General features: G+C 46.3%; 1 protein-coding gene across 1 annotated transcript; it reads right to left on the bottom strand.

Annotated features, from left to right (window-relative positions):
- Positions 1–736: 736 nt before the first annotated feature.
- Positions 737–10,860, bottom strand: LOC133759210 (SLAM family member 5-like). The gene is made up of 4 exons (XM_062190156.1): positions 10,485–10,860; positions 3,647–3,943; positions 1,111–1,202; positions 737–829 (listed from the first exon to the last, which is right to left on the bottom strand). The coding sequence occupies exons 1-4, from the start codon at positions 10,594–10,596 to the stop codon at positions 737–739; spliced, it is 594 nt and encodes a 197-aa protein (XP_062046140.1). The 5' UTR covers positions 10,597–10,860.
- Positions 10,861–11,213: the final 353 nt, after the last annotated feature.

Genomic DNA, 11,213 nt, shown 5'->3' with positions numbered 1-11,213 from the left:
AGAGGTATGCAAGTGAACAACGAGGTCAACCTTGATTTTGGGTCAAAAAGGCTGTAGGGGTTGAGGGTCCAGAGATGAGGCTGAGTTGGTTGGGTCACAGTTTCCCCCAGCATCATCCAACAAGCTCACAGCAGCCCCCACCAAGGGGCACTGTGTAACACAGCCCACTCATTCCCATCACCATGCACCCATCATAGGTCAGGGTGAGCTGAGGCTGTTTTCCTCACACACACACTGCCCAATCCCCCAAGGGAGCCCAACGCAAGGTCTTCAAAGGAAGCTTCAGGCCAGTCCTTTGTAGGGTCCCAACCACCCACACTGCCTCCATTACCTACTAACCCAGGATCCAGACCCGGCTCCTCCAGGGCACTAACATGTCGCCAATGTCCTCATGCCAGAGCTCATGTTGTCACAAAGACACACACCAGTGACACAGCACAGGCAGAGAGGATTAGCAATGTTCACAGTCAGGAAGGTCCTCTATGGCAGGCATCTGGAGGAAAGGATCATGGGTCATAGCAATGCCAGAGGAAGATAAGGATCCTGAGTGGGAGGGCAGCCATGCAATGCAGCAGAGGAAGTGACAGGCCTCGTGTTCCCAGAGAGTGGTGGCCACCAGGTCAGGCTAAGGCAGACAAGGGCGGCTGTTGATGGACACCTGCTACCAAAGGAAGGGATCCACAGGCATCAGGCTCGGAGTGCAGGTGCCCAGGAGTGCCAGTTCTGCCTCCTCCACTTAGATGATCTTCATCCCCTGGCCTGGGCTATGGATCTGACTGTAGATGGTCATGATAGACTCCTGTTCTCCCAGATGTTGCCTACCGACAGCCTGCAGATGCAGGACAGAGGGTAAGTGGAGCAGCTGAGGGATAGAGAGGCCCAGGGGACCTGCACAGAGTCAATACTCATGGACATGCATGGTTTGTGGATTTCCCCAAAGCACCCAACACCATACTGTTCAACTGAACATTTGCTTTTTTAAAACTATTGATATTATAAAAGACTGAAAGAACAGTGGAGACCACCAGCTGATGCCTGGGTTTGGGAGGCTGGGACTAGGCAGTCAGAGACATGCAGGTGTCCAGGCTGGCCGCGCCTGCCAGCTCTCACCTTCTCCTGGCCATCCTGAGTCTCCTCCTTCATCAGCTGTGCGTAGTGCATGCCACCATCATCACCCCTGTGGTCCCGCTGCAGGGCTGCACCTGCGTCATACACACACTGAAGGTCAGATTTGTGCCTGGAAGACTGCAACCCTCCTCGTGCCATGGACCCCAAGTTCATGGTCACCCCACCATCTCCTCTGTAGGGCCCACTTCCTGGAAGCACCTGGATACCCCATACCTGTATGGGGTCCTCTAGAGGGGAAGGGAAGTATCTTGGGCCTGAAAGCAGAAGGGCAACCTGCCTCTGTCAGTCTCCTCCTCCTCCTCCTGCTTCTCCTCCTCCTCCTCCTCCTTCTGCTTCTTCCTCTTCTTCCTCTTCTTCTTCCCACGTGTCCTCCAGAGGTATAGCCCAGCTCCCAGGATGAGCAGCAGAACAGCTCCCAGGATGCCTCCCACGACGCCAGCAGTGGGCTGTCCCCGGGAGTCTGCTTCTTGCACACAGAGAGAGTAAAGCAGGGATGAGGCAGGAGAGAAATTGGGGAAACCACTGCCAAGGGGAGACAGAGAGAAAGCAGGTGCAGGAGACAGAAGGGGCGTGGCTCAGAGCTGAAGTGGGAGGAGCACAGAAGAGCCGCTCACCATGACCAGGCTCCTGCTGGTGCCAGGGAAGCTGAGATGCACAAAGCCGGGTTCCACCCTTGGAGAAGTTCATCGCCAGGGAGGGAATGTGAGAAAATAGCAATAGCTTCCTGACACATTGTGACTGCAAAAAGGTGAGTTTTCGTGTTTCATTTGTTTGTTTTTGAGAGACAGTGACAGCACCCATGTGTTGGTTCCCAGTAAAGCCAGGAGCTGGAAACTCAATCCAATTCTGCAGTGTGGTTGGCAGGTACCCAATTACTTGCACCATCACCTATTGCCTCCCATGGTGTTTGGTGGCAGAAGCTAGAATCAGGAACCAAAGCTAGGAACTGAACCCAGGTATTTCTACAATGAACAAAGACATCATAGCCACGCTCTTACCCCCTAGGCCAAATGCCCACCCCTGCAACAGCCTTTGCACTTTCTGCTAGTGCTCCAAGGAGGCCTCCCCAGAGGAGGTGCTAGGTAAACCGAGTCATGAAAAGGAGCGGGAGTTTCCCAAATATTCAGTCTGTGGCAGTCTGATCACAAGAACCATCACATTTGGGAAGTAGCAGTGGCAAAATGCCAGAGCTGGGAGTTGTCAGGGGAAGGACAGGCAGGGGAGGAGACCAGGGAGAAGTGGGTGAGAGGGAGGTGGTTGGAGTTGGAGTCCAGAGGATCTTGTGGTTATGCTAAGTGTTTCTCTTTAGCTGATACCACAGGACAAAGTAGAGAGACTGTAATAGTGACCCTGATTTATCAAATCCCTCCTGCAGCTCCTGGAGGAAGGGTTGAGAGAATGAGATTCACTCGGGGTACAAGGTCATTCATTCACTCAATGAAACACATATGCTGAGGCTGTGCTTGGAAAGGAATCCAGATAAAGACATGACCCCATCCCTTAAAGTGCAATCGTCTATGGAAGAATAAAATACATAAAGGGGGTTGGTCACGGACAGCTCCTGAAAATAAATGAAGCCTAGAGGCTGGCACCATGACATTGGGGGTAAAGCTGCCACCCGCAGAACCAGGATCGCATATATGTGCCGGTTCCAGTCATGGTTTCTCCACTTCTCATCCAGTTCTGTGATAATGCATCTGGGAAACCAGTGGATGATGGCCCAAGTGCTTCTAAGACTGTCTTACAAATAAATAAAAAAATCTTTACAAAAAAGTGAAGCCTTATATATCATCATAAAGGCCAGCGCCGTAGCTCACTAGGCTAATCCTCCGCCTGCGGCGCCAGCACACCGGGTTCTAGTCCCGGACAGGGTGCCGGATTCTGTCCCGGTTGCCCCTCTTCCAGGCCAGCTCTCTGCTGTAGCCCGGGAGTGCAGTGGAGGATGGCCCAAGTGCTTGGGCCCTGCACCCCATGGGAGACCAAGAGAAGCACCTGGCTCCTGGCTTTGGATCAGTGCGCTGCGCCGGCTACAGCGCGCCAGCCGCAGCAGCCATTGGAGGGTGAACCAATGGCAAAGGAAGACCTTTCTCTCTGTCTCTCTCTCTCACTGTCCACTCTGCCTGTCAAAAAAAATTTTTTTTCACCATAAGGGTCATTGTCAGGAGACTATAGCAAGCTGTTCAGTGTGAGGTGTGCAAGTGAGGCCAACAGCATGGACAGAGCAACATCTGAGACTGAACCCTTCAGGGAGTCACTGGAGGTCAGTCCCAGAGACCACACGCATGAGTGACACAGTCTGATTTCTTTCTACAAAAATGATGTGGACCCACATGAAGATGGGTGGGGTGGGAGGTCCTGGCAGGCCTCCCTGCATGGGAGGAATGTTCAAAACCAGGAGTGAGTGGGCTGGGACTCCCAGACCTCTGTAGAGGGGTCCAGGTAGAGAGGGTGTCACTAAATGTGGCAGGGAGAAAAGTGTGAAACCCACAGACCCCAGTGCTGTCTCAGGCACACTCACCTTGGACACAGACATCACTCAGGTCCAAGGTGGTACTCTTCTGGTCCCCCTGGTTGCTGACCACACAGGTGAGGCTGGCTTTGGGCTGACTCAGGGGTAGACTCACAGCCAGGGTCCAGGAGTTGTTGGCTGGTCCTGGTGCCCCTCCCTGCTTCAGCTCGCTGGGGGGACCTGTGCTCTCCCAGCTCACGTTCAGCTGCTCTGTGGCCCCTGTGGCCCTGCATTGCAGGGTGATGTTGCACCAGCCAGATGTGATGGACGGTGACTCAGCCAGGATTTGAGGAGCAGGCACTGGCTCTGGGGCAGGAGGAGACAAAAGCATGGGGTCTCACACATGTGGAGCACATCACAGATCACTTACTCTCACCATGACCTCATTAAAGCCCAGACATTGCCCTACAAGGAAGGCAGGAACATGTTACAGACAAAACACAATTTCCCAGAAGCTAAACATTGAGCAACTGACAGTAGGAACAGTAGCCACTGAGTTCACACCCAGAGAAAGGCCCACGCTCCCCATGTCTGCAGGAGACACAGTGGTAGTGACCACAGAGCACAGCTCCGAGTGTGGTCAGAACATGAAACTGAACTTGGGGTGCAGACAGGAAGAGAGGAGGCAGAGTCACAGGCAGTCTTAGAAATCACACGGAACCCAAAGTTGCAAAACCCACTGTGCCCATGGCAGGAAGTTTCCCTATGCAGAGAGAAGCTGAGGGATGGAAAGTGTGGGCAGAGGGGTTTCCTAGGAAACCTTCCAGTGTGAACTTTCTCCACCACCAGTCCAGGCTTTGAGAGCTGAGTGTGGAGTCTGGTGTGAGTGGAGTGGAGCTGATGAGGATGGAAGGATGGGGGGAGGAAGGTCTTAGAAACGTGAGGATTCCACATGTCGTAGCAGCACAGTGACCCGAATGCCATCCACATGATCATCAGACCCCATCAGTGACAGGTTACATGGCAAAGTGGTATTAAGGGCCGGTGCCATGGCTCAACAGGCTAATCCCCCGCCTAGCGGCACCAGCACACCGGGTTCTAGTCCCGGTCGGGGCACCGATCCTGTCCCGGTTGCCCCTCTTCCAGGCCAGCTCTCTGCTATGGCCCAGGAGTGCAGTGGAGGATGGCCCAAGTGCTTGGGCCCTGCACCCCATGGGAGACCAGGAGAAGCACCTGGCTCCTGCCTTCGGATCAGCACGGTGCGCCAGCCACAGTGCGCCAGCCATGGCGGCCATTGGAGGGTGAACCAATGGCAAAGGAAGACCTTTCTCTCTGTCTCTCTCTCACTATCCACTCCGCCTGTCAAAAATTTAAAAAAAAAAAGTGGTATTAAGGTGGCTAATACAATTAAGGCTGTTAATCAGCTGACATTCCCATATGGAGATTATTGTACAATTCATGGGGATCAAACCTAATCCCAAGGGTCCTCAGAAGTTGAAGGCGGAAATCAAGCAAGTCAGTGGATACAAGGTGAGACTGACCAACCCTTGCTGGTCTGGGGAAAGGAAGGGGCTATGCCCCCAAGCAATGCCAGCAACTGACAGGAGAGGGAGAAATGCTGGACAAAGGATTCCGCCTCCAGTCTCCAAAGACAAATACAGTCCTGCAAGCACAGTAAGACTGTGTTAGATTTCTGACCTACGTCACATAGAAACAATACTTCTGTGTTGTTGTAAGCCACTACTGTGGAGTAAGTTTAAAACACTAAAAAACTAATGTGCAGGGGCCAGCACTGTGGCATAGCAGATAAAGCCACTGCCTGCAGTGCCAGCATCCCATATGGGCGCCAGTTCGAGTCCCGGCTGCTCCACTTCCAATCCTGCACTCTGCTGTGACCTGGGAATAGTAGAAAATGGCCCAAGTGCTTAGGACTCTGCACCAGGGAGGGAGACCTGGAAGAAGTTCCAGGCTCCTGGCTTCAGATCAGCCCAGCTCCAGACGCTGTGGCCATTTGGGGAGTGAACCAACAGATGGAAGATTCATTCTCTCTCTCTCTCTCTCTCTCTCTCTCTCTCTCTCTCAATTTCTATCTCTCTCTTTCTCTCTCTGCTTCTGTCCCTCTGTAATTCTGCCTTTCAGGTAAATGAGTAAATCTTAAAAAAAAAAAAACTATGCTTTAACACAAAAACTGTTAAAAACAAAAAAAAAAGGGCACTATGTAATGATTAAGGGATCAATTAAACAGGAAGATGTGACTATTATAAACGTATATGCACTTAATTACAGGACATCTGGCTATTTAAAAGAAACATTAATGAATCTGAAGGGAGACATAGACTCCAATACACTAGTAATGGGGGATTTCTATACCCCATTTTCAGAAATGGACAGGTAAATCAGACAGAAAACCAGCACAGAAACAACAGAGTTAATTGACACCATAGACAAAATGGACCTAACAGATATCTACAGAACTTTCCTTCCTACATTTTCAAAATACACATTCTTCTCACCAGAGCATGGAACTTTCTCTAGGATAGACCAAATGGTAGGCCATAAAGCAAGTCTCAGCAAATTTGAAAAGTATCAAAATCATACCATGTATATTCTTGGACCTCAATGCAATGAATCTGGAAATCAACAACTCAAGAATCTCTAGAACATATGTAAACTCATAGAGACTGAACAACATGCCCCTGAATGAACAGTGGGTTATTGAAAAAATCAAAAGAGAAATCAAAAAATTCTAGAAACAAATGAAGACGACAACACAACATATTGAAACTTACAGGATATGGCAAAAGCAGTGTGAAGAGGAAAGCCTATATCAAAACTGAAAAGGCACCAACTAAATGAACTTTCAATGCATCTCAAGGACCTATAAAAACAACAGCAAACCAAACCCAAAACTAGTAGGAGAAAAGAAATAATTAAAATTAGAGAAGAGATAAACAAAATTGAAATCAAAAGAATAATAAAAAAAGATCAGCAAAACAAAGAACTGTTTTTTTGAAAAAATAAACAAAATTGATACACCATTGGCCCAACTAACCAAAAAAAGGAGGAGGAAGACTTAAATCAATAAAATTAGAGATGAAAAAAGGAAATTTAATGACACCACAGAAATAAAAAGAATCATCAGAAATTACTACAAAGAGCTATATGCCAACAAACTAGGAAACTTAGAAGAAATGGATAGACTCCTGGACACATACAACCTACCTAAATTAAGCCATGAAGACATAGAAAACCTAAATAGATCAATAACTGAGAAAAAAATTGAATCAGCAATAAATACCCTCCCAACAAAGACAAGCCCAGGACCAGATGGTTTCACCACTGAATTCTACCCGATATTTAAAGAAAAATTAACTCCAATACTTCTCAAGCTATTGAAAACAATTGAGGGGCCAGCGCTGTGGTGCAACAGGTAAAGCCACCGCCTGCAGTGCCGGCATCCCATATGGGCACCAGTTTGAGTCCCAGCTGTTCCACTTCTGATCCAGATTTCTGCTATGGCCTGGGAAAGCAGCGGAAGATACCCAAAGTCCTTGGGCCCCTGCACCTGCGTGGGAGACCCTGAAGAAGCTCCTGGCTCCTGGCTTTGGATCAGCGCAGCTCCAGCTGTTGCTGTCAGTTGGGGAGTGAACCAGCAGATGGAAGAATATATATATATATATATATATATATATATATATATATCCCTTCCCCCATCCTTCTCTCTCTGTGTAACTCTTTCAATTAAAATAAATAAATCTTTAAAAAAAATTTAAAGAGAAGGAATCCTCCCAAACTCTATGAAGCCAGCATCACCTTAATTCCTAAACTTGAAAAAGATACAACAGAGAAAGAGAATTACAGACCAATTTCCCTGATGAACATAGACACAAAAATCCTCAAAAAAAAAAAAAAATACTAGCCAATCAAATCCAACAACACATCAGAAATATCATTCACCTGGACCAAGTGGGATTTATCCCAGGTATGCAGGGATGGTTCAATATTCACAAATCAATCAATGTGATGCATCACATCAACAAATTGAAGAACAAAAACCATATGATTATCTCAATAGATGCAGAGAAAGCATTTGAGAAAATACAACACCATTTCATGATGAAAACGGTAAGAAAATTGGGTATAGAAGGAGCATTCCTCAACACAATCAAGGCAATTTATGACAAATCCAAGGCCAGCTTCCTATTGAATGGAGAAAAGCTGGAAGCATTCCCACTGAGATCCGAACAAGACAAGGATGCCCACTCTCACCATTGCTATTCAATAGAATCCTGGAAGTTTTAGCAGAAGCCATTAGGCAAGAAAAAGTAATCAAAGGAATACAAATTGAGAAGGAGAAAGTCAAACTAACCCTGTTTTCAGATGACATGAATCTATATATAGAGGATCCAAAACAACTTCACTAAGAGGCTATTGGAACTCATAGAAGAGTTTGGTAAAGTGGCAGGATATAAAATCAACACACAAAGATCTACAGCCTTTATATACACAGACAATGCCACAGCTGAGAAAGAACTTCTAAGAACAATCCCATTCACAAAGACTACAAAAAAAAATCAAATACCTTGGAATAAATTTAACCGAGGATGTCAAAGATCTCTACAATTAGAATTAAAAACATTAAAGAAATAAATGGAAAAAGGCACAAAAAATGGAAAAATCTTCCATATTCATGGTTTGGAAGAATCAATATCATCAAAATGTCCATACTAATGAAAGCAATTTACAGATTCAATGTGATACAAATCAAAATAACAAGGATATTCTTCTTGGATATAAAAAAAACTGATGCTGAAATTCATATGAAAACACAGGAGACCCTGAATAGCTAGAGCAATCTTATGCAACAAAAACAAAGCCAGAGGCATCACAATACCCAAATTCAAGGCATACTATAGAGCAATTATTATCAAAACAGCCTGGTACTGGTACAAAAATAGATGTACAGGCCAATGGAACAGAATAGAAACTCCAGAAATAAATCCACATATCTACAACCAACTTATTTTTGACAAAGGAACTAAAATCAATCCCTGGGGCAAGGACAGTCTATTCAACAAATGGTGCTGGGAAACCTGGATCTCTACACGCAGAAGTATGAAATAAGACCCCTACCTTACACCTTACACAAAATCCACTCAGAATGGATTTAAGACCTAAATCTACCATCTTTTATCATCAAATTACTAGAGAACATTGGGGAAACCCTGCAAGACATTGGCATAGAGGGCCAGTGCTGTGGCATAGCGGGTAGAGCTGCTGCCTAGAGTGTCAGCATCCCATATGGGCACCGGTTTGAGTCCTGGCTGCTCCTCTTCCAATCCAGCTCTCTGCTATGGCCAGAGAAAGCAGTAGAAGATGGCCCAAGATGGCCTCTGCACCCACATGAGATACCTGAAAGAAGCTCCTGGTTCTTGGCTTCATAGGCAAGAGTTCTTGGAAAAGAGCCCAAGAGGCACAGGCAATCAAAGCCAAAATTGACAAATGAGATTACATCAAAGTGAGAAGCTTCTGTACTGCAAAAGAAACAATCAGCAAGGTGAAGAGGCAACTGACAGAATGGGAGAAATTATTTGCACACTATGCAACCGATAAGGGATTAATAACCAGAATATATAAAGAGATCAAAAAATTCAACAACAAGAAAACAAACAACCCAGTGAAGACATGGGCAAAGGACTTAAACAGACATTTTTCAAAAGAGGCAATCTAAATGGCCAATAGACATATGAAAAAATGTTCAGGATCACTAGCTGTCAGGGAAATGCAAATCCAAACCACAGTGAGGTTTCACCTGCCCACTCCCCATTAGAATGGCTTTCATGCAGAAATCAACAAAAAACAAATGCTGGTAAGGATATAGAGAAAAAGGTATCCTAATCTACTGTTAGTAGGAATGTAAACTGGTAAAGCCACTATGGAAGACAGTATAGAGATACTTCAGAAATCTGAATTTAGGCCTATCATATGACCCAGCCATCCCACTCCTAGGAATTTACCCAAGGGAAATGAAATCAGCATATGAAAAAATTATGTGTACCCCCATGTTTATTGCAGCTCAATTCACAATAGCTAAGATATTGAATCAACCCAAATGCCCATTAACTGAAGTCTGGATAAAGAAATTATGGGATATGTACACCATGGAATACTACACAGAGGTTAAAAAAAAAATGAACTCTGGTCATTTGCAACAAAATGGTTGAAACTGGAAAACATCATACTTAGTGAAATAAGAACAAATACCATATGTTCTCCCTGATCTGTGATAACTAATAGAGCTCCTAAAAGGAAATCTATAGAAGTGAAATTGACACTTTGAGAAGCAATGAATTTGAACAGCCCATGTCTCCACTGCTGAGGAACAGTTTTTTTTTTTTTTATTTCACACTATTTGTTGAACTATTAACATAGAGTTAATCATATGTGTATAAAGTTAATTGAAAATAGATCTTAGTAAAAAATAAGAATGGGAATAGGAGAGGGAGGAGGAAGAGGGGTGGGAGTATAGGTGGGAAGTCAGGTAAAATGGGAAGAACCATCATGTTCCTAAAGTTGTAATTATGAAATGCCTGAAGTTTGTATTCCTTAAATAAAAGGTTTCGGGGCCGGGGGAACTAATGTGCAAATGGAGTAACCATAGTTCTATAAAGAGCAATCACTGCTATTTCAAAACTCCCTAATTTTCAAACATTCTGTCTTCCTCTCCTACAATGCCGAAGTGATTCTCCCCCTGCCCGTGTGGGTGGTGAGCACGCTCTATGTTCACAGGAGAAAATGCACACTCAGGACAGTGACTGAGGAGACCCTGCACAGCAGGCCTAGGAGACGCTCCTGGGCACAGCAGCAGGAACTGTGCCGGGGGTTCCAGACAGGGGCTGTCGCTTACCATAGACGGTGAGGTAGAAAACCTGGGTAGATGAGAATCCTCCAGTGAATCTGACCTGAGCCCGATAGTGCCCACTGTCCTGTGAGGTCACATTCTCAATCGTAAGGGACATCGTGTTGGGCACGTGGAGCCTCGTTTTGAACTTGTCCTCAAGGCTGACCCAGGTTGGAGGGGCTGTCCCATTGGGGACCTGCAGGAATACTCTGTGCGCTGACTCAGGGCCAAAGCCCCACGAGATCTCCTCCAGCTTCTGTCCAGGAGCCCATCCTGGCTGCTGCACCACGTGGAACGACACGGAGCCCCCTCGCGTCCCCTTCACAGGAAAGTGGAATCCAGAATCCAGAACCCTCGAGCCACGAGCTTCAGGGCCCTTGGCCAAGGTGCTGCAGACATCTAGGGGATTGCAAAGAGGAAATGTGAGCATTTTCTCAGCAGAGCAAATGAGAGAAACTCAGAAATTCTTTCTGATTAATCAACTCCATCCAGTAGAATCCTTTGATTTTAGGAAGGCAACCTAAATTGCATGGGAAGCAATTCTGGGATCAAGTTCTGGTTCTATGGTGTGTAACACTGAACAGGTGACCTGCCAGCCTTCAGTCTCCCTGACACTGATCTACAAGAGATGATGGATACAGATTTTCTGGCACACTGAGTGCATAACTGCAGAAGGCCACTTCTTGTTTGTTTGCTTGTTTGTTTTGTTCTTGATCTGAAAATCCCACAACCATT

This window comes from Lepus europaeus, chromosome 5 (assembly GCF_033115175.1).
Source record: "Lepus europaeus isolate LE1 chromosome 5, mLepTim1.pri, whole genome shotgun sequence".
Lineage (NCBI taxonomy): Eukaryota > Metazoa > Chordata > Mammalia > Lagomorpha > Leporidae > Lepus > Lepus europaeus.
The sequence above is the reverse complement of the archived record's forward strand: the minus strand, read 5'-3'. Positions and strand labels throughout refer to the sequence as shown.

What these genes read in the sequence shown, in the direction of transcription:
- LOC133759210 (XM_062190156.1), bottom strand. Translation starts at nt 10,596, where the DNA reads ATGTCCCTTACGATTGAGAATGTGACCTCACAGGACAGTGGGCACTAT. An exon ending in TTTCTACCTCACCGTCTATG is followed by an intron (nt 3,944 to 10,484) that starts GTAAGCGACAGC and finishes CTCCTGCCCCAG; the next exon opens with AGCCAGTGCCTGCTCCTCAA. An exon ending in CTCAGGATGGCCAGGAGAAG is followed by an intron (nt 830 to 1,110) that starts GTGAGAGCTGGC and finishes CTGCATCTGCAG; the next exon opens with GCTGTCGGTAGGCAACATCT.